Source organism: Lepidochelys kempii, chromosome 15 (assembly GCF_965140265.1).
Source record: "Lepidochelys kempii isolate rLepKem1 chromosome 15, rLepKem1.hap2, whole genome shotgun sequence".
In the NCBI taxonomy this organism is placed as follows: domain Eukaryota; kingdom Metazoa; phylum Chordata; order Testudines; family Cheloniidae; genus Lepidochelys; species Lepidochelys kempii.
Genome location: NC_133270.1, coordinates 16,665,547 through 16,688,775, shown reverse-complemented (window position 1 = coordinate 16,688,775; position 23,229 = coordinate 16,665,547). Strand labels below are relative to the sequence as shown.

At 41.1% G+C, this 23,229-nt stretch overlaps 1 protein-coding gene across 16 annotated transcripts in view; it reads left to right on the top strand.

The window, feature by feature from the left end:
• The window catches only part of ARVCF (ARVCF delta catenin family member), a 543,783-nt gene that overhangs the window by 443,196 nt on the left and 77,358 nt on the right, over positions 1–23,229 (top strand). For all 16 annotated transcript variants that reach the window (XM_073313189.1, XM_073313188.1, XM_073313184.1 and 13 more), the window contains 2 exons: positions 2,032–2,215; positions 22,940–23,057. In XM_073313189.1, the coding sequence (XP_073169290.1) occupies positions 2,032–2,215; positions 22,940–23,057 (302 nt within the window). The remainder of the gene's footprint in view (positions 1–2,031; positions 2,216–22,939; positions 23,058–23,229) is intronic.

Genomic DNA, 23,229 nt, shown 5'->3' with positions numbered 1-23,229 from the left:
TGCACAGGGTGAGTAACCTCCTCTTTTGCACTGGTAGAACTCACTGACTTCAGTGGCATTACTCCTGCTTAACACACATGTAACTGGGCAATTGGGTCTGGTGAGTCAATATCTGGTAGACAGTTTAAAAAGGAGTTTTGGGAGAGAAAAATTGCAGGCATTGTAACTGTGAAACTTTGGGAAATTGATATGTGTGACTGAAACAAAAGTCCAGACATGACCATTTATTGTTCCTTGTGGGTTTTTTAAACATAAAGTGTTTAAAGACAAATATCTGCAACTTAAGTTATTAGTTTGCAAAAATGTGTAGACCTAATGATGCACGTTGGATACATACTAATAGTACATATTATTAGGAAAGAGTCTCTGGATATTTAGGAAAGTCTCTATCATTTTTCCATTCAGTCCTTGCAAAAATCTCCTTCATTCTCATGCATTTCAGTGGAAATGAAAGCGGTGTACCTATTTCTCTCCACATATTTGCTTATTTATAGTTTTGAAATGTTACCAAGTAGGATTAATAAATTCTGTATCTATGAAATGAAGGTTCCATTTTAGTCCCCACTCGATAAGGAATAGCCTTTGTAAAACTGAGATTTGGAAGGATATTTGTACTTCTGCATAAGTTTGCCTGGCAATGTCTGGAATATGGAATGTTTAAGCAAAAACTTTCCTATTAGATTTCAACTTTGTCCTTTGGTTTGGAGATGTTATTCTGCTGAAAGCATGAGGCGAACAGAAGAAGGTTTTTGTTTGCCTTTCTTGAATTAATCAGCTTTGTGAAGGCTATATTACTTCCCTTTATTAGCAGAAACCAGCTGATGGTTACAAAAATGTACTTCACCCTCTGATTTCAAAGGAAAGTCTAAATTATTATCCATTTAAAAAAAAAAAAAGTAAATCTAGAATCCATTTGTTTCTTGGATCACTTGTTTTTCAGTTGAAATCACTGGTGCCTAAATGTTTTGCCTTGTACAGTGCTGAATGTTTCCATGAACCATTTTTAAGGGCTAATCTCCTCTTCACAGTTCTGCCACTTGATCGATGTGGGCACAGTTACCTATTCCCCCGAATATAGATGCTGTTATACCAGTGTCAAAGGGTTTATGCTGTTGCAGCTTATTCTAGTTCAGGAACTAAAATAAACTGTACTGGCATAGGTACCTATATATTAGTTTAACAGCATCCTGTAGGGTTTTTACCAGCATAACTGTTTGCAAAAAATCACACCCCTAATTGACAGAGTTACATTGTTAAAACTTTTAAGTGTAGATTAGCCCGAAGATATTTTGCATTGTTTACCACGTAAAACCTACGTTTGTGACTTCTGCTGCTTTGATTTGGTATTCACCTTCTTTCTACAGCTGTGATTCAAAATCAAGGTGAGGTGATAAGACAAAGAGGGTTGTGGGTGCTCAGTCTCCCCTAGGAATAACGCCCTCACTGCACTGTATGTGCCTGTGACATAGTGAATAATATGAAAGTAAATATGGAATGCAAAAAGTCTGGGGTGAAATTCAGCCCTGTGTAGAGAGTCGACACCGGGGCTATGTGCCCTTTAAATCCAGTTTAAGCCCTATTTTGAGGTTTTATGAGGTTTTTATTGACCTTGCAGTGCCCTCTGCACTGGGGTGGGGTTTTTTTTCTCCTAAGTAGATTTGCAAGTTTAATTATATTAACACTTTGTTCAGAATGAATACTATCATATTGAATCTTTACACTTCTAGTTTATGTAGATGATGAATGAACACCTGTCATATGCCTCCTGTATATTATATGGCTCAGCAGTTTCAACCACTCTACCTGTTTTAAATATAACTGCGTTTAGAAAGGTGGTATCGCTTTCTGTTTTGATAATTGCTGAGTGAGTCCTAACCATGTGGTTATATTGGATTCTCAGAAATGTTGTCAGGTGAGTAATTTCCTCGGTTCATGTTGTTTTATGATTTTAATCTTTTGGAAATGCTAGTCTGCATGAGCAGTACCTGTAAACTACTCTAACTTGGCTAATAATCATTGTTTCTCTCTAAGGCACTCTTTGGAACTTGTCATCCTATGAGCCCCTAAAGATGGTGATCATTAACCATGGCCTTCAGACACTGACAAATGAGGTGATTATCCCCCATTCCGGATGGGAGAGTGAGCCGAATGAGGACTCTAAGCCTCGGGATGCTGAATGGACCACGGTGTTCAAGAACACATCTGGCTGCTTGCGGTAAGATGGGAGCATGGATTGTGCTTCTGTTTATAGCATCTTAGCGTATGTTTAAAAAAGTGGTTTATTTACCCTGACTTTGAAATCAAATATCCTGCATCTCTTTTGCATAGGTGCACTTAAGAGCTCAATGTGGCAATATGGGAGGCTCTCGTTTTGCCACAGATTCTCTTGTACTAGAGCCTTGTAAGTGCTGACATTCTAGTCGCATTTGTGAGAGTGGTTGGTCATTTGTGTAAGATGGAACATTATATATATAAATGTTAACCTTTCCCTTAGTGGGGGCAATGCTTAGTAGAACGGTGACTTCCCAAGCTATATCCCAAGAAGAAAATATGCCATTGCAAGCATAGTCATAAGTGCTAGGAATCCAGCTTTAATCAGCTGTGCTGGGATCAATAGGCTGATTCTGGTCACTTGTCAAGTCCTTTCCTTAGCTGCCCATTTGAGAGGGTTTTTTATGACAAGTTTTCGAAATGATTCAGTTCTTTGAAGCTCTTCCTGCACAAGTGGACTTTTATTGCCAACTGGTGAGGAAATGCATGATATCAGTGTTAACACTTTTTTATTGATTTAAGCTAAATCTAGAAGACTTCTGATTCAGATTTATCTGCAAGCACCCCAGGTGAAGATATTGACTAACTTGATTTCAAATTGCAGCGAGTGAGGAGCTGTAGGATATATATTATGAACCTGTCAGAGATGCACATTCAATGTAATTCATAGGTGTTAGCTTTAGATACAGTTTGCCTGCTGAGCATTTAAGAACCAGTTTCCAGTAAAAAAAAAAAAAAAAAAAAAAAAAAAAGACCTTTTGATTAGGTGGTATTTGCATTTCTGAACTCCTCCACAACTGGACAGTGCGTGTTAGAACACAGGGTCTGAAAGAGCCCTCAGCACAGCCTGTGAAGATCTAAGGTACCGACATTCTGTATAGAGTGACTGACTTTCATTTTATATGTTTTTCCTTGAGGTTTTTGTAAATAGTCTATAAAAGATTAAACAGTGTATATACACTGTTTAATTCTTCAGTGTTATGGTGAGGTCTAATAGTTCAAACAAAACTAATAAAGATTCCATATTGCACCTTCTGGTGCACTGAAGTGTACTTCTGTCAGATTTCTACTGATGAATATATCTTCAGAAAGTTGGTTCATTTCCGTTCCTTGGGCTTGCAGTCTCTAAATTTTACTAACTATTCCCATGAGTAACTTCATGAATGCAGAAAGTAATGAAAAGTGTTCTGAAAGGGCCCATTACTGAACTTATTTGCAGTCCCACTGAAGATGGAGGTCCTTTGAGTAGGATCCAGACATCATAATTTTTCCTTAGCAGTGCCTCACTTTCTAATGGTTTTGCAAGAGGAAATTAGTTATGGTGAGGATAAAAGGATTATCTGAATAGTATGAGATTCTCTAATGATTGCAGACAAAAAACTGATTGTTAATAGATTAACATGATCCATGTCATAAATTATCTATTAGCACCCGCAATGCTCTGATCTGCTTGAATGTCTGCATTCCCGGTCTGTTTTTTTGTTGTTGTTTTTTTAAAATTAAGGTGCAGCTTTTGGAGGAAAAAGAACAAAAATTTTATTTACAGGACCCAGCTTTCTTCAGCATAATGAATGTGGGCATACAGAACTAGTGTCGTGTTAAAATCTGCTAGCTGCAGAATTCCACCTCACTTTTTAGATCACTAAAGTGATCCTGTTTTAAGAAATGACTTGAATTACATTGTGATGGCACTTGCTAATAAACATATGTGGTGCCTACTGCTGGAGCTGTGCATGCAAATCTATTGCAATCCTCATGTCTACAGTCTTTCTTCTGTCACTACTGGGGTAGGGGGGCCAATATCTGTCTGTCCTTTTTTTTTTTTTAATTCAGAGAGAGCTAGTCTTCAGAGAAAGTGGAGTATGTGCTCCAGAGAATTTGTTCAGGTAAATGGGGAAAAATTTGGAACCGTTAAAGAAGGCAATTTATCAATCTTTTTGTTTTATAAAATTGGTATTGGAATGCCTAGCCATTGTGTGAAGAGAGGAGAATTGTTGTGATAATATAACCATTTTTATCCCATTGCTATCTGGAGGCATTAAAGGAGAGGCAGGATGATCCATACATAGAGCAAAGGATTGGGTGTAAGGAGATGTGGGCTCTTTCCAGGTTCTGGGGTTCCCATTCTGTATTATGTGGGTAATGATACCTATCTTCTATAAAGTGCTATGAGATCCATGTGTAAAAAGGGCTAGATAAGAACAAAGTGTTCTAATGGGTGTTTGGAAATCTGTTGGCATCTTTAATAAAACACTCTGCAGCTCGTCATTAAATGTATCACCAACATAAGATGGCTAACGCCATCAATAAATTGTGTTGTTTTAGCTGGCTTATTCTTCAGTCATCTGTTTGACTTCCATGTTAAAGCCCCTTTGCCTGCTCTTGTGTTGAGGCAGCAGTTGGTCATAGAAATTCAATTTTGGTGAATGGAGCTAATTACAAACTGTAACACATCTACCATTTGCAAAAATACATGATCTGATTTGTACCTTGGAGGTTAGTCCTCTTGATCGTTTGCCAAGCCCACCTTGTCTTCTCTGCAGGTGATTCTGAAAGGAACACTGCACTGCTCTCTGAATAAAGAACTGAGAAATGAGCAACTATTTGGACTGAGTTTTTAAAAGTAATTAAGATCACGTGGGCTCAGCTGTGCCAGTGCACAGCATGCGTATTACACATGCACAGCTGCTTTCATTTCAGAATTTTTCAGGAATGTTAATGAAATTTACCAACAAGTGTGGGTGGCTTTGCATCAAACTCCTTGCTTCTCTATGAGAATTGCTGCTATGTTAGTCCATGCTTTTGCTGATGTTGTTTACCTCGCACTGATCCACAGATGGAGAGGCTGGGGGATTGGTGATATTACAAGGGATATTGTGCATGCTATGTGCATTGTGTGAGGGAGGAAGGGTACTATGGTTGAATACCAGTGTTTAGAGCTAGTGTCTCAGCTGAGATAGCTACACTGTCCCTGTGATTCCAGTGCTGGAGCTGCTTTTTATTTAGGCCTCGCAGCACATGGTACCTACTTCTAAGCTTAAAAAAAAAAAATAAGGCACCTTATGATTTAGTGCTAGATCTCCCATTCACCAAGCTGGCAGGAATGCTTAAATTAAGCTTGATGTTGATGTTAGCCAGGATTGCTGTAAGGAATTGTATTCAGCAATCCATTCCGTAACTGCTAAATCTAAGTCGGAGTTTAAGAAAACCCAAATGATGGTGCTAAGAAACCCGGGATATGATAACTGGCAACTTGAGACCAGTGAGAACTATAATGTCCCTTTCTGTCCAGAAGCATAAATAGAGAAGCCACTTGATATTAGTTTCACCAAAGTCCTGTCTCTTCCCTGCCATGAGTCACACAATTTCTGAACAGCCCATAACCAGATGAAACACTACTCTGAGCTACCAGGGAATACTCAAGATCTTGAATGCCAAGTAGGGACCAGAGGAAGACAGGGCTTCCTATCAACATTTGTTGACTTTGGAAACAGGTGTTTGTTGTTTTGGGGGGCTCTTTTACATTCATGGGGCAAGTTCATATTGTTTGTATCCCAATATTAGACTGAAATATGAACAGCATCTTCCATCCATCACCCTAATCCTAGCCACTCCACCTTGACTCTATATGCAACCTGCCAACAGTTACGTTTTCGAATGACGAGAAGGAAAACTTCAGATTTCATTTTGTTAATGCAAAATTTGACAGTTACAACACTGTGGCCAGTAACTGGGGTTGCTGCGTGCTGTCTATTTCACCAGGAAACTAGGTCAAATATTCATGAATTTGTGGAGATGATGCTGATTTTCAATTCTGTTTTGTTAATCTTCCTCTTGGTCCAAGGAATGATAATGGCCCCTTTCCTTGTCAAGCTTCACTTATTTGGTCAGATCCAATATCTGATTCCTGAGATAGGGGTGATCATCTGACAGATCAGAATAGTTGTAAGCCTTTTGATACTAATCGGGAAGTAGCACAAAATTTGGCAGTTCCTTTTCTCTCTCAACATGGCCACCAGGATAAGAGAGTGTTGAAAATCTGGGAATGCATGATGTGCTTAATTTTTTTCCAGGAGTGTTTTTGCTGGACTCTTGACCTTCAGAGGCTGTATCTCAAGTTTAAGGAATTTGAGTGTCACACAGGGTATATCTATATTATTAAAGTGCTGTTTGTGAATGAGTATCTCCAGCTTTCTTAAACAACATGCTTGATGATCTGAGCTGTAGAACACCGAAATAGAATACCAAACCATTGCGAGCCTCCCTCTTTGAGCAACTTCAGCCTGATTTGCCCATAAACCAGCAAACCACTGATTTGTTTCTGTCCTTTTCCTAGCTGCAGTAAACAATGTACAGCTCTCCTCCCCCAAAAAGTTGTTCTGAAACTATTCTGATATGTGGGGCTGGAGAATTGGGACTAGGAAGGAAGAAGGGAACTTGCCAATAGAATCCGTAATAAACACAGGTGGTTCTCTTATTTCACAGGTGGCTCTCTTATTATTTGGTGTGCAAATTTGATGTCCTCAAACTGATTTATTCTTTTAGGTGTGTGGAAAAGGAGATGTCTCTTTTTTAATTACTGTCTGTCTCTTTTTATTATTTAATTCCTGCCTGGATTTTCAATCCAGAAACATTTGCTTTTAAACTATACTATAATCCAGTTTAAATTATGTTCTGACTTGATGGATCTTAAAAAGGCCATTTAGCAATCCTTCCTTCAGCTTTGACTAAGACATTAAGGCTCATTAGAGAAAGGGTACACTTAATGGAATCATTCCAGGAGAGAGACGGAATTTAGGTTACCCTGCACTCGTTAACTCAGTGCCAGAGACTTTCTGTGTTTCTCCATGTTTGTGCTGAATTGTTTCTCTTTGGCTTGTTCAGATAATACACTGTTTGCTCTTGGTCAGGAGTAGAAATGTGAGACCTTTCGGTCAGAGAGGGCTGTCACAATCAGAATTCCTTTTCATTTCCTGTACAGTTATACATCATGACTCTGAGTCTTATAGAAGCAACCAGGCTTTTAACTGCTTTAAAAAATTTAATTAATACTGTGCTTAATTACCATTCCCCTCTATTGAATTACCATTCGTTCGCTCTTGCATCTTGCAGATTTTTTTCAGCTTTGAAGGGGGGAAAGGATAAAATTTAGTTCTTAAATTGCTGATTTTATAGCATGGATCTTGTGCTAAACTGACCTGCTGTCAACAAATATTTAAATTAGTTCCCTTGCATGCTAAATAGATGAAAAGTGCTACTTTTCCAGGTTACCATCTGCAGCTTTTCTTGTCAATCCTTCTACTGCATAGAGACTCCTGCTCACAAACAGCCCCAGGATTCAAATCCTGGCCATGGATTTTCAAGTGCATAAAGAGAGACCCTGCCTACTTGACTTGCACCAAAAAATGAATTCTCTGCAAAACAATCTTGCACAGAATGGCTGTTCACCATGAAGTTATGGAGGAAGGATGGTCCAGTGGTTAAAGCACTAGCCTGGGCTGTAGAAGATCCAGGTTTAGTTCCTACTCCACCACAAACATCCTGTATGGCCCTGGGCAAATCTAGTAGTGTCTTTCTGCCTCAGTTCCACATCTGTAAATGGGGATAAATAGGGAAGTACTCTGTCACATTAAAGATTGAGGCACTAGGATACTATGGTGATGGGGGCTGTGTAAGTACCCAAAGTAGGTAAATGTTAATAGCCCCCTCCTTTGGAATCAAAATACACAAACAAATATGGGAGTGTGTGTAAATAATACTCTAATCCTTGTACACTGTTTCAGATGGTGCTGAGAAAAAAGGGGTTCAGCAGAATGTCATAAGTTACTGTATTGTGGATATATTTTGTTCCAGGTGTATATTTAGTATGTGACAGTTTAACAGTCTTCCTTGAGAAGCCAGAACATGTTGTAGTACATGAAGCTTGCCCAGCAGAATTAATTCATTACCATTTGGACCAACAAGTGCAAGAGTAGTAGTAATATAGAATAAAATCTGTGAACCCTATACCATTGCCTTAACTTTTTCCTATACTCCTTTTCTTGGTGTGGGGAACATATTGAGCTACAAAGCTCTGTGGTGATCTCTAGTCTTCCACAGAGGGGAGTTAGGTCCAGCATGATGCTTTACAATGTGGATCTGTAGAAAAGCTCTGATCAGAGATCACTAGTTACCAAGTCACGGTGGCACTAATGAATAAGAAAGAGTTGGTTCTTTTCTCTCTCTACCTCTGCAAAAGGAAAACCCTGCTCCAATTGTTCTGTTGGAAAAGTAACAAGGATCATCCCCACTAAATGGGGAAGCTTGGCCTATACAGGTAATGTTGTATAATGAGGAGTTGGGATCAATTCAACTTGAGGTTTCCTGTATGGGAAAGCTAATGTGTAGCGATTTTGGAAACTAGGCTGTAGTGAGTATTCTCCTATCCCTTTGAGACCACTGTATAGCTTGGCTTTTGCTGCCTAGTGAAGTATGTTTTCACCAGGGGACAATCTAGAATGTGGTTGTCCTAACTAGTTATTTTATCTTATTTTTTGATTCGGGGAAGGATTCTTCTAAGATCACATCATTTCTCTTACTCACCCCCCACCCCCTGGGAGTTTGGCAACACTGCAGCATTGGCCACCTAAGGGGATAGGTGCTAGAATGTCACAGGAGGTTTGTCTTGCCAGAGGCTGAGCATGCTGTGTTCCCATTCCTGGCAGTGGGGGACCATGCTCAGTCACCCAGATGGCCCCATTCTGTTACTGTTTCCAGAGCCTGATGTCTCTGAATGTTGAATTCCAAGGAAGGAGGGGGAAAAAGCTATGTCACAATGCACCAGTTATACCCTCTGTGCCTATTAATGATTAATTTATATCTTTTCTCCAAAGAAAAGTGACTGGGAATTAGTTATCAAAATGAATTACTTTCAAGCTTTATCTGTCTTCCAATCCTGCAAGCATGATAATAAATACATGGTAACGGTAGCATTATATTTCCCCTGTCTGCCCTCCCACCTACATGAGGCAGAATTGAACTCAGACTGACAGAAGTGGAAAAGCAGCAAAGCATAAATCTTGGATTGGAGAGAGCTGGTTGCGTGAGCTTCTTCTAAATAGTTTTGTCTGGTGAAGGAAAGGGCACGGGAGGTGAGACATTGGGGAGATCACTGCAGTACTGTCAAGGTGCCATTGGCCTGTGTCAGGGGAACATTGAGTAATTTGCCTGTTGAAGCATGACAGGATAGAGAGAGTATTTAGATGAAGGTTTTCAGATGCAGGCTTTCTTAAAATGACAGTAAATTAATAATTAAGCTTAAGTAAGTAGCCTACATTTTATACAGAGAAACAACATTCCATAACTCCCCCCTGAGTGCTAGGAAAATCTCCAAGATGTTCCCCCTCTCTGAAATGGGATTCTCTGACAAAGCCCTTTGGATGATCTTTCTCCATGTATCACCCCATTCCCCTATACCACTATGACAGCATATTTCCGCTGGCATCCTTTTAGCCCAGGACAGGGCCTCTTTCAAAACACATCACTGCATTACAGTCACACAGAAGAGTGGTGTCTGAGTGACACAAAATGCCACTGAATTATTATGTCCCACGCCACTGTTGCCATCTCCTCATCTTCACACATGCTACTGACTGTGAGGCATTGGGTTAGTTGCCTGACCTTGCGTTTCAGTCAGTGTAGTACAAAATGGAGTTCAAAAAATATATATCAGACTTTGCTGAGAAGCAGGTACATTGTGACCTGCACTTTCCTCAGGGAAATAACTTCAAAAAGTGAGGAAAATTGAACTGACGACATTAAAACAACTTTTCCAGGCAACTTTCTCTTTAGGGACAGCAAACACTGAACAAACTTGAAAGAGGGTGAGGTTTATCTGTAGAGTGCATGTTCAAAAAACAACAATTAGACTCTTAAGGAAGTATAATAAAGAGGAGAAAGCTAAGGCAGTTTCTTAATTAGCTTATTGATGCTGTATAGGATCATAGCATATGGCTGTCCTGGGGCTTATATGAGTACAGTGTTTAATTCCTGCTAGTGAAGAGCTGTTAGAGTTCTGCCTGACAGTTCCTGATGTTTAGCTTGTAACAGAAATAAATTATGCATAGATTTTAGTAGCAGAGACATAGCCTAGTTACATGCAACCTTAATGCTTTACAACCGAGTCTAAGGTATAAATTAAAGTTGTACACTTGCTTATTGCCTTCTGTCATTTCCTTAGGAAGGAATTATAGGTCCCTTACCTCTTGGCTCTGAATGAGGGGAACTAGAAAATGTATGTCACCATGGTTTGACGAAAAGTGAGTTCACAACAAAACTCACCGATACCAACACTTTTGGAATGGGGTTGATGTAGAAAGTGGGCATAGTTTTACACTATTCTGTATACCTAATGGATACAGAGGCCTTCCCTTTTTACACAAAGTAATTCAGAGATTCTTTTCACATGGCAACAGACGCACATGGTAGGACAAGCAGAGCCTCTTATCTTTCTCTCAGAGCAAAAAATGGAAAAATAATTTTGAAGCTAAGCAGCCACCAGCCATTCCAGTATTCTCTTGCAGCATGTTTTGGAGCAGCTCAGTGTTATAGAAGAGCAAAACAAGGCTCCCACAACTAGGTCATATTAAAGGTAACCAGCAAATATTTTAAGTAGTACATGTATTTTTATGGGCTGAATGCCCCACATAGCAAAGGGCAAACCTCACAGCTGCAACTGAACTTTGTCCAGCTATGCTGGAAGGACAAGAGGCAGTGGATGTGGTTTAAATTAGGAGGCAACTTTATTATCTTGAATATATGGGAGTACCCAGCAAATAAATTGTACAGTGCAGGTTGTCGTCATTTCCAGAATCCTTTCCAGATACATGGGTGGCTGCTGTGAACCCTCCCTCTTTCCAGTCTGGTCCCAGCCATCCTGCTGCTGTAATCCTGCCCCACTCTCCCCTCGTATGAGGGTTAAGGGGCCTAGAAAGGAGGGTGGTTGACTCCCTGCCATACCAGATATAGGCACCTTGAACCCCCTTGAATTCCTCAGCAATTTTAATGGATGCTTCTTTTACCAATCAGTTTTATCAGATCATCTTATCCGTTCCATAATAAGTACCCGCACTGCACATCTGTCACAAGCTGTGACATTTATAGCCTAAGCCACTTGCCCCATCCCACCAGGTCCCAAAACCTCTTTGCCTTGGCCAATCTGGCAGTGAGGGAAAAATTCCTTCCCAGACCCCAAGAAAAGGGGTGACTATTGTAATGCCCATACATGGTCATGATGAAACCCAGTCCTTTAACTGCTTCTGAGGGTGGGAAGATGGGTGCTGCCAGGCCACTCAAGGTGAAAGAGGGCTTTATGCCCTGTGTAGTTCCTGTAAATACCCCCGCTCTTCTGCTTGGCTAGGGGAGTACCCCCGCCCCCACCCCCAGTCTAGCTGTGCAGCTTCCTGCTCCTCCCCAGTCAGCACTGGTAAAGTCTCTTTCCCCTTTTACTCCCCTGCTGTGAGCTGGAGAGGGTGGCCTTAAAGAGACAATGACCTCTTTCCTTCCAGCCTGCTGGAGGAGGACCCCATCAGTTATGTTAATAGGGCAAATACCCCTCTCTTCCATCCAGCCGGCCATTGGACCATTCATTTAAGGTGTGATGGCAACATTGTTAAACCATACTGCTGGTTATTCCATCCTTGGTTATCACGGGGAGCTCCTTAAATCAAAGAATTACGACTTGAGAGTGAGGAAGGCAACTGTGAGCTTTCTTGATTGTGTCTACACTACGTAGGTTTCTCCAGAGCACAGACTAAACTCCCTGTTACAGCTCTTGGCTGCTGTACAGCCGTTTGCCAGTATTTGACCGATTTAAAAAACAATATAGATTTTGAATAGATAAAAGGGCCTCTGCCACATAGGGCAGCCACTGCCGCTGAAGCTGTATTCTGTTGGGACTACCCCAGTATTTACGTGCTGCAGTGCCTCTGAAGTGGCTCTTCTCTTCCATTCCTGCCCACGCTGGATGGCTGTCCCCTGCCAGCCTTCCCCTTCAGAGACCTCCTGTTCTCACCCTTTGGCCTTAGGTTTCTTACCATCACCTGACTTCAGGCTGCTCAGATCCTGACCTTGCTGCCCTCTGCTACTATTGGGTAACCTTCTTTAATGTCAGTGACCTCTCCACTGCCAGCCAGTTCCCACTGGCTTCCTTGTGTCCTATGCCACCTCCGGCTGACTGACTCTGTCCTGCTCACCCTATCTGGTTCCAGGACCTCTTTTGCATCACAGGTTCCTTTTCACTTTCTTTGGGTTATTAGGATCCATAGTCCCTAAATCTCAGTTAAATTGCTTGGGATTCAATGAGGAGCGAAATGTGGAATTCATCACATCTCTGTCTGAAATGGGAAAAAAAGGGTTGGCTTGAAATGAGTTATGTGCTGAAGGTAGCACTTGCCATTTGGGACATTCTGCAATAAAAGTACACACAGAAATTCAGAACAATTTACTACATGTGTTCTTAATAATTACCGGTCATCTTTGGCAAACATCTGACAGGACTGTGGACTGGGATTGAGTCTCACAGCTGATGGGTGAAACAGGCAATACATTAAACCCAGCCTTGCAAAACAGTCATGGCAACTTATCAGCCCAGGCCTGGAACTTAGCCACCTATGTTGTGCTGGTAGAAGTAATGGAGCTAATGATGCATTCCTTACTAGTCAAGCAAGAAGAATTAAGCAAAACTAATTTAAGCTAAAATTGTTCAGAGAAGCAGAAAGACAGTAGCCTAAACTAGGTGGTGGTTGGCAGAATTCATGCATTGTCCCAGGCACAATGACGCCAAGGCTTCAACCCTTGTTCAGGTCTGGGTAATTCTTCCAAAAAAACAGTGCGACAAATGAGTGCCCCATATGCCATAGCTATGCCAAACCTAAGTATTCCTTGGAGTGCATCAAAAAAGAAAAACAATTTTTAACTTCACAAAAAATATCCTCTCCCCTCAGAGAGGTACGAGGGCACTTTAAACAAAGTATTTTTCATGACAGATGAACCAGCACTGAAGGACGATGGTGACTGTGTTATTCCCTAACATTCTGCTCTCATGCTTCTTGGACAGCTCTACATGATGACAAACGATACTGCTTTTCAGCAAGATGGCTGACACCAGCAGTCATTTTGGAAACAGGAGTTTTACTAAAACAGATTGTGTATTGGAACTCTCTGGTTACGTTCTCCAGACCCAACGAAGAGCTCTGTGAAGCTCAAATGCTTGTCCCTTCCACCAACAGAAGTTGAGCCGATATGTCCCCTACCTTGTGTCTCTGTAACCCTTTCGTCCCTACCTTTTCACGTGTTCCTGTTTAACTATCCTAAAACATGCTGCTTGCCCTGTGAACTTTCAGATTGCCAGGGGAGAATAAAAGAGGGGTTGCTGTTCTTCAAAACAACATTGATTTTTTTGCATTGAAAGAATACAAATTAAGTACCATGCATTTAACCTCTTTACAAATCTTGCTGTTGAGGATGATTTGTGTATGGCTCTGATAGCTGCACACCTATCCCAGAGGTGGTGAAAGTCAACCCTGTTACTGCAGACTTAAATGTTACATTGAGACTTGCATATCATATAGGGGCCTATGTGATTGTCATTACAGTAATATCTAAAGCAAGGATGGATTCCTCACATCCTCCTCATTTCTTTCTATAGTCTTTCATACCAGCAGACCAGATTCCTAATCTGATGAGTTTCCACTCTGATAGGTCTTTACTTTTATTTAACATTTACTCGGTGTTCCTCCATTTTGTTTTCCTAGGGAAAGGAGATATTTAAACAGCTATACAAATCTTCTTCCATTAGTCCTGCCTACAGATCAGTATGCAAGACTTTTGAGATGTGAGAGAGAATCCAGGTCACTTTCTCCTTCAGCGGAAAGGTGGGGGAGGGAGGGATGACAAATCCAGGTGTGAGATTCTGTACAGTACTGTTTCTGTGCTTTGCTGCTTTTAAATGAAATCAGTCATGCACTTATACTAATGCGTAAGGGATTCAATATTTTGCTGCTAGCAGAAGATTAGGATGCGTTCCTGGCTATGTGTGTCCTAAGAGCATCTTTATTTGTTCAGACTAATATTGTCCTTTGTGTATTCCAATATGGCTTGAAGGGATACTATGAATATTTTTGAAGTGTAATGTACATTTAAAGCTCTCTTATTTATACTACGGGAGCCCTCTTTTGAGGAGGACTGAAGAGCAGGAATCAACAAGAAGGCAGAGTTCCTTGTGCAATCAAAGAGATAAGTGAAGTGTTGAGGTTAAAATGACCAGTATCTCTGTGCAAAACTCTGAACATGAGAACTCCTCTCGGATCAAAGAGTTTAAGGAGATTCATAGCTTAGGGCTAGAAAGGACCATCAGATCATGTAGCCTGAGCTTAGGGTTGCCAGTTTTGGTTGGACATATTCCTGGAGGTTTCATCACATGACCTACTTTTTAATTAAAGATCAGTGTTTAATTCCTGGAAACTCCAGAGCAATCCTGGAGGGTTGGCAACCCTGTGTGAGCTCCTGTATAGCACAGACTGTAGAATTTCTGCCAGTTACAACTTGTATTGGGCCCAAGGAGACTCCTCACAAGATTTTAATAATTGGAGTTTCCCCCCCAAATATTTTCTTATTTTTTTAAAACCCGTTCTCATGCTGGTGAAAAGTTGCTGCATGAACAGCACTGGAGACGGAAGTCCCACAGAGATGCTAGAAGCGAGGATGCAGCCAGTCAGATATGTAGCAGCTGGATTCTCTTCACCAGGTAGTCATGCTGGCGTATAGAAGAAGCTGAAGTACCCATCCATTTGGACAGGCAGATTTATTTCATCTATAACAATATTTTCATCTATAACAATATTTTCCCCTTCATGCATTTTTGAAAAGTCACATGGGACTCGGAGCCTGATGCCTCAACCACAGAAAACCATCTCAGACTTCGCTGAGACCTCTGCTGAGCCCAGATACCATGGGCTAGATTCTCAGCTTGTGTATATCATCCTAGCTCTATCAAACTTAACAGACATACGCTGATTTGCCCCAGCCAAAGTTCCGGCCCCATATTTTATCCTGTTTCCTCTCTCATACCCCAGGAACACAAACTTCAATTCTCCTTTGATTAGAGATATAAAGGTATGTTTGTGTCTAAAAATGTGTGGGCAATGATCAATGAAAAGCATAACTCTGTACCTGTTACAAATCTGTTTGCCACATGTTGCGTACATGTCTGTTGCACACAGTTCGGAAATTTCTGGATCTGTAATCACTAAGCCCTGGTGAAGCTTCCTCTTCTTTCTCTGGAATGTTGCACTGTCCAGGCAGCCTACAAATCCTCTTTTATGTCTACTGGATACTGTGGAGTATTCATTAGTTTTTATCACTCTGTTGAAAGGAGGTAGTTTTAGAAGTTCTGTTCAGAGGCTTTCTTTTTGAGCAGAGATTGACTACCCTTTGATTTTATCCACATGGTATAAATCATTCGATGTATCAACATAAAGTATCAGTATAGAAGGTTAGCTGCACAACTTGCTTAGCAAAGAGCTGTGGGACTAAATCTCTGTACGTTTTGCTGAAAATGTACATTTGAGTGATGTGCATGGCGAAGAGGACAAGATATGAAGTAATAATCTCATGTTGGTTTCAAGTGACCCTCTTCCCTTTATAAGATGAGATATACAGTGAAAGGGGGAGAGGTATACATCAATATGATGATATGGGGGGTGGTATAACATAATTCTGTTACAGTTTCTGGCGTCTTAAACTATAACAACCACCAGAGTCCTCGAAGTATAATCCTATCAAAGGCATAACTGAGGTTGCAAGCCCTTTAGAGACTGGACTGGTGCAATGTTAAAGTGTAAGAAGTAGTGCACTCAAGTGCCTGCCCATTAGAGAGGATAGAGAATTGCAATTATGAGCTTAAAGATTGCTCCTTTAGCTTCTACCATGGTCTAGTCCCCTCAGTCATTTTCTTCTCCACGTTCAAATATCTCCTGAAGATATGCTTCTCCAATGACAGCGACAAGAAATTAGCCGACTGAGAATGACATGGTTGAGGGACACTTGGTGGTGAGCTGCCTCTGAAGAAGGGTGCAGAGGTAGGATGGATGTTTGTGAGGAAGTAAGGACAGGAGAGAAAGAGGAGGTAGAACTGGTGAGAGCAGAAGAGAAGCCAAGAGGAACTTTGCCTCTAGGGATTAGTGCTGAAGGCCATGCTACACAGAGGAAACTTTGATCTACACACTTGTGGATAGGGGCCATAAAGGTGGCATTTCCTCAACTTTCAGGCCTCCCTATCTCAATCCTGGAGTTGGCTGAGGAGCGTTTCAGCCCCAGTGCAAATTAACTCCTCAGGGCTGCTCTAACTTGCTCTGGTTTGGAAGGACCCCTATGAGCTGTTATACTGAGATTGCCAGAGCACATCATGTTTCAGCCCAGGCTCTTCCCTCCTCACCAAACCCCCCTGCTGAGGGGTCCAGCTGTGTGTGGTATAGTGCTGTCATCCAATCATTCCCCGATAAAAGGGGAATCCCCAGCTGCTTTTTATGTGCACTGCCTGAGCTGCACTGAGGGCACTTAGTGTAGGGAGGAATCTGGACTCTGTGGATTTAGTCTACTTATGAAGCTGTTGGTGCACTGTCCCCTTGGGAGCCAGGGATGTTTGCTGGGAGCTGGAAAAAACCCTGTTTCATGCCTACAACTGTGTTGTCCCTGGCTGTCTAACCCCCACAATGTGCAGAAACCCGGTGACCCAGCTGGGCACAGTCCCAAACACCAGATATCTACAAAAGCAGGTGTATCTCCATGACTTAGGTATAAATAGAGGACACATCCTGTCAATAGTGTTCCAGAAGGGAAGGTGGAATGTAACCAGTTGTAGTAACCTTGCTGTGTGCTAGTGATGACATTAAAACCCTGACACCTGGTGACGCTCAGTCCATTTTCGTTACAGCATTAATAATCTACTAATCTGATTCTTTTTATTTTATGTTTATCCCAGGATATTAGAGAGACAAGGTGGGGTCAGGTAATATCTTTTATTGGACCAACTTCTGTTGGGATGAGAGACAGACATTCCAGCTATATTCTGAAGAGCTTTGTGTAGCTCAGAAGTTTGTCTCTTTCATCCAACAGAAGTTGGTCCAGTAAAAGACCTTACCCACCTTCTTTCTTTTTATTTTAGTTTGTTACATGCTAATGTACTGTTGTGATATATGAGAATTTATTTTTAATGCAATTGTGTCTTAAATTTCAATACTTTAATTCATTAAGTCAAGGGACACAGAGGACTTCTAATATTGACAAGTTGAGTTTTTCTTTGTTGATGTATTTGCAAAATATATGTCTATGCTTGTCTACATTAATGTTAATCCTAAAATGTATAAATAAAAAGAAAAGGGAAATACAAAATCCCTAATGTTGCTGAGAGCTAAAGCCACAAAATACATGAAATGAACATTATTGTAAGTATGTATCATAAATGAGCCATTTAAAATTCTCTTCTGAATGGGTAATGAGAAGATGGGGGAGGGAAAAAATTCAGTGTGGAGTAATCTGATCATTTCTTCATTACAATTCAGTCAGTTTTCCTTAAGTTTAGAAATAAAAAGAATTAAAATATATAATAGGGGAATAGGAAATAGGACATGTAACTCCAGGTGGTCCATTCTCATTGTATATCTGCCACCCTTCAGCTTAACAAGTAGTTTTAATGTAGTTGAAAGCGGAGCATCTCTCAGCATAATTCTTATAACTGCTATAAGGTACCATAGAGAACTTGAATCCTAATTTCAGTTTCACAAAGTTAGAATTCACAGTTGGGCTCTTGATGCTATTGGATTAATACAAGAGGAGAAAATATACCATACAGAATGCTATTTTCCATGTATCCAATGAAAACTCGTCCGTGGTATTCACTTCTCCCACTCCTTATCGGCAGTTACCAGCTGAGATGTATGTTATTGTTTGAGAATAGGATTTATTTATCACTACATTTTACTTGCGTTCTAATTATAGAGAGTTAATATGCTATAACATGCAACTTACAATTAAATGTGTATTCATATTTTGAAAGGTCTCTGAGCAAATGTTTCCTTCTAGTTGTCTAACTAACATCTCAACGTGCCCATAAAGATGTGGAAAATGATTAATTTGTTAATTACATTGAACAATATTGGCAGTACTTAAACTTGAAGAAGAATTGGCTGAATAGTCCAAATGGAAAAGGGCAGTGATTTCATTATCTGGACTTTTGAGAGAGAACATTTTTTAATATGGGGTTGTGAAATTCAAAGACCCTGAAGCTGACACTTTGGCTTTGTTTCTATTGATATTAGTAATGTCTGTCTTTGGTGACAATGGAATGTACTCAAGCATGGTGCAGAAGCATTTTGCCATTTCATTCCCTTCAATTTCAGTGGAAGTAGGGAAGCTAAATTCCCTTGCAATGCTTGGAAAATTTAATGGTAATATGAAATTGGCAGGCACGAGCAGTTAGTTCTTTCAGTGTGTGAGATCCAGAAAAGATAGAGTCCCTGTCTCAAAGAGCTTTACAGTTCAAGAAATTGTCTTCACTGCACTGTTAGTTCAAAGTAGTATATTTGAGGAGCTGCATTCCAGATAAGAGCGGCCACACTGCAAAAGGTGACTTGAGCTATGCTCAAGTTACTGCCTATACACTTGTCACAATACTGACTTGAGCGGAGACACTTGCTTTCTGGGGGCATATCCCTTGGTTCTTTGCACCATTCCAAGCTGCTCCTTCCCCAACCTGTAGTGTAGTTCAGAAGAATGTTTGTTTGTCCGCTGTGGGCACACAGATTGTAGTATTTGCCCAGCAATTTATTACAGCGCACCATTTCCATTGATGGAAACATTTGCATCCAATGAAGTAGGCTGTAGCTCATGAAAGCTTATGCTCTAATAAATTGGTTAGTCTCTAAGGTGCCACAAGTCCTCCTTTTCTTTTTGCGGATACAGACTAACACGGCTGCTACTCTGAAATCCATTGATGGTGTTTGTCTGCACTCCGGTGGGAAGCCATGAATCCAGTTCTAAACGATGAGTTTTGCAAAATGCTGATCTTCATAGCATGGTCGTTTTGGACACACAAGCACCATATTGGGTACGAGATGCAGTGAAGCAGCCTTTCAGCAGTGGCTTGTCACCCTGAGAAGGTGGTGACGTGCTTTCCTGCGGCGAGCACGCAAGCTGTTTGCAGACATGATGCGGGAGTGGACACGCATAATGCAGACGTTCAGAACATAGAACAGCCATACTGGGTCAGACCAAAGGTCCATCTAGCCCAGTATCCTGTCTTCCGACAGTGGGCAATGCCAGATGCCCCAGAAGGAATGAACAGAACAGGTAATCATCAAGTGAGCCATCTCCTGTCACCCATTTCCAGCTTTTGGCAAACAGAGGCTAGGGACACCATCCCTGCCCATTCTGGCTAATAGCCATTGATGGACCTATTCTCCATGAACTTACCTAGTTCGTTTTTGCAGCCTGTTATAGTCATTGCCTTCACAACATCCTCTGGCAAAGAGTTCCTCAGGTTGACTGTGTGTTGTGTTGTGTTTGAAGAAATACTTCCTTTTGTTTGTTTTAAACCTGCTGCCTATCATTTGGTGATCCCTAGTTCTTGCCTCCTGGGAAGGAGTAAATAACACTTCCTTATTTACTTTCCCCACACCAGTCATGATTTCATGGACATCTATCATATCCCCCCTTAATCATCTCTTTTCCAAGCTGAAAAGTCCCAGTCTTATTAATCTCTGCTCATACGGAACCGTTCCATACCCCTCAGCATTTTTGCTGTCCTTTTCTGAACCTTTTCCAATTTCAGTATATCTTTTTTTTTTTTTTTTAAGATGGGGCAACCACATCTGTGCAATGTCCCTGTTCAGACCTGTGATTCTGACCTATGATCACAAGCACTGAGTGAATGATCGGGTAGCATGATCATGCTGCCAGAAGCTGCAGCTCATGGTAGCATGGCAGGGAGGTGATGGTAGAAGACTGAAGCTGGGCCTGAACCTGGGCTGGCTGTTCACCCACTTGCTGGCCATAATACCCAGCATGTGTTCGAACATATCCATTTGCTGCTGGTGCTCCTCACTTTGCTACTGGTGGACCTGCTGTCTCATGGGCAATGTGTTCAGCCACCATCTCCTCCCTCTCCAGCATCCTCTCAGCTGCAGTCTGGAATTGCCATTCCTGCTCTCGTGCCTTCCTCTGTAGCTCAGAGCAGAGGTCCAATCTTTTGCCAACGTCCCTACGCATCTCCATCAGAAGGTCCTCCCTTGTCCTCTTTCTGCTTCTCAGGTTCTGGCAGATGGGCCTGTAAAGGGAAACAAACAGTATGTCATTTTGCTTTTTTTCTTTTGTTTGTGACAGAAACATTACTTCCCCTAGACTATGCATCACAGCTAGGCAAAAGTTGCAACTTTATTCTCAGTCACATCTGCTCCATTTCATAACCCAACTTTCTCCTCTGAAGCTGCAGGATTCCAGGGTTGCTGGCCATCTTAACAATGGCAAGTGCTTTGCATCTATTCTTAAACCTAAACCTTAAAAATGTTTTGTGGAGGTGGGGGCAGGCCTGAGGCAGCAGAAGAGTACCAGTTAGGTTCTTCAGAGTGGTAGCCGTGTTAGTCTGTATCAGCAAAAACAACGAGGAGTCCTTGTGGCACCTTAGAGACTAACAAATTTATTTGGGCATAAGTTAAGTTCTTAACGCTTTCAGGCTGTGGTGGATTTGGAAGATATTAATTTACTGGAGATTTCTCAGTGGAAGAGAGAGCTCTGAAACAAAATCAATTATATAGGCCACAAAGCTGTTTTGCCATCTTGTGACTAGTCCAAATTAATGACTGATAGTGAAAAGTGAGCTACGAGGGAGGTTGTGCGAAGTTCGCCCTGCCTAGAAACTTGACAGAAAGACCAGTTGGATACCCTACTGTATGAGACATTCTACTGCATAATTCCACAGGAATGGAGTAAAATTTGAGCCAATATAAAGAACTACATGTAGAAGTAGACAAACTACCCCCCCAGCTGCTCCAAGCTCATCGTCAGAAGCAAGCTCCCCACAGACCAGGACACACGAAGTCAAAGTGGCACCAGACCCTACCAGACCAAGAGATGCAAAACCTGCAAACGTATATCTCCTCTGCTACAATGATCAATACACCGCACAATACACGTCTCAAGATTCATGGGTCCTACATATGCCTATCACAACATGTGCTGTACCTTAGCCAGTGCAATAAATGCTCCAATAACAACTATGTGGGTGAAACCAGACAATCGCTATGCTCTTGAATGGACTCTCACAGGAAAATGATAAAAGACGACAACACCGTGTCACCTGTGTGTGAACACTTTTTTTTCCCCACAAAGTGATCACTCTATATATGACCTATCGGTCCTCATCCTACAAGGAAATCTGCACAACACTTTCAAATGACGAGCCTGGGAGTTTAAATTCACATTATTGTTGGACACTAAAAATCATGGTCTTAGTAAAAACACTGGATTTATGGCTTATTACAACAATGTATAACCCACTAACCTCCCACTAATGAGAAGTGGGAGGACTTCAGTGTTTGAGTTCTATTCGAAGGCAGCAGAGAAAGGCCAGTGCACTGCAGACAGTGCAGGCTACTGCTTTGTTTCTGTGTAAACAAAAAAACTGTGTAAGTTTCTGCACACTAGTTTCACCTCTGCATTGACACTGGCATGATTAAGGGTTGAGACAAAAAAAGTCCTGGTATTGGAAGCAACTTCTTGTTTGTATGCACGAGAAACCATCAGCTCCGTAATTGTGCAGTTTTCAGCTTTATCACGTGCTTTTGACTAATCAGAGATCATGTAGTGAAAAATGCCTTTTTTAAAATTTTTACAGGTAGACTCTTGCTTCTGTTGGTGCAACTTAGTGCCAACGAAAGTGAAAATGTATAGAGTCTGATTAAATAAACCTTAGCCCTTTGTATTTCTGTTTAATCTTAATATCTGTTGTCTCATGAAACTAAAAACATGTTGTATGTGAAGAGACTTGTCTGCTTATTTTTTAATTCCTGTGGATTCATTGGAAATATGCTGCTACTCTGGAGTCTTTGGTTTGGGGATGATTGTAACTTTGCAAACTCCTCAGAAAAACCTCTACAAATGATCTGTCTGATTTAAGATGATAAAACTCACAGAAGAAACACTTCCAGCTTGTAGGCCCTGAAAGGTAGTGCTCTTACTTCAAATGAATTTAGCTGAGAAGGGATTAAGGGTTTGGCCTGTTCTGTGTAATAACTGGGATAAGTATTGTGCATGTAGCTGTGACACATGAGGTTTGAGCTGCAATGGAAGCCCAGAAGAATGAGCAGATCAAACTTCCTATAACCATCTAATCCAGTTTTCATTCAGAGTTGTTAATTTGCAGGTTTGTGGTCCATGCTTTTCAGACACTAGGCAAAGAATATCCCATGGTTTGTCAGACTTTCTCCAGCTGATCTGCTTTTCATTACCAGAAAACTCCCAGGGTTGATCCACATGTGCTGGGTTCTTCAAAAATATAACACAAAGCAGCGTAGATTTGACCTTTATTGTAAAGGTTACGGTGCTAAATGTTTCTTTTGCATTTGTTCTTTGTCAGGAATGTAAGTTCAGATGGCGCAGAAGCTCGCAGAAGACTAAGAGAGTGTGATGGCTTAGTGGACGCTCTCCTTCATGCTCTACAGTCTGCAGTAGGCAAGAAGGATACAGATAACAAGGTGATCTTGTGTATTACAATTTGGATGAGTGTTTGCATTTGTTGAGGGGTTGAGCTCTGACTTCACTAGAAGCTGAGTTTTATTTGCTCATGCAAAATAGGTCTGCATTTGTCTAAGGATATTCTGGAAGGATAATCTAGTTTCATAAATTGGGTCATCCGAGTGATACCAT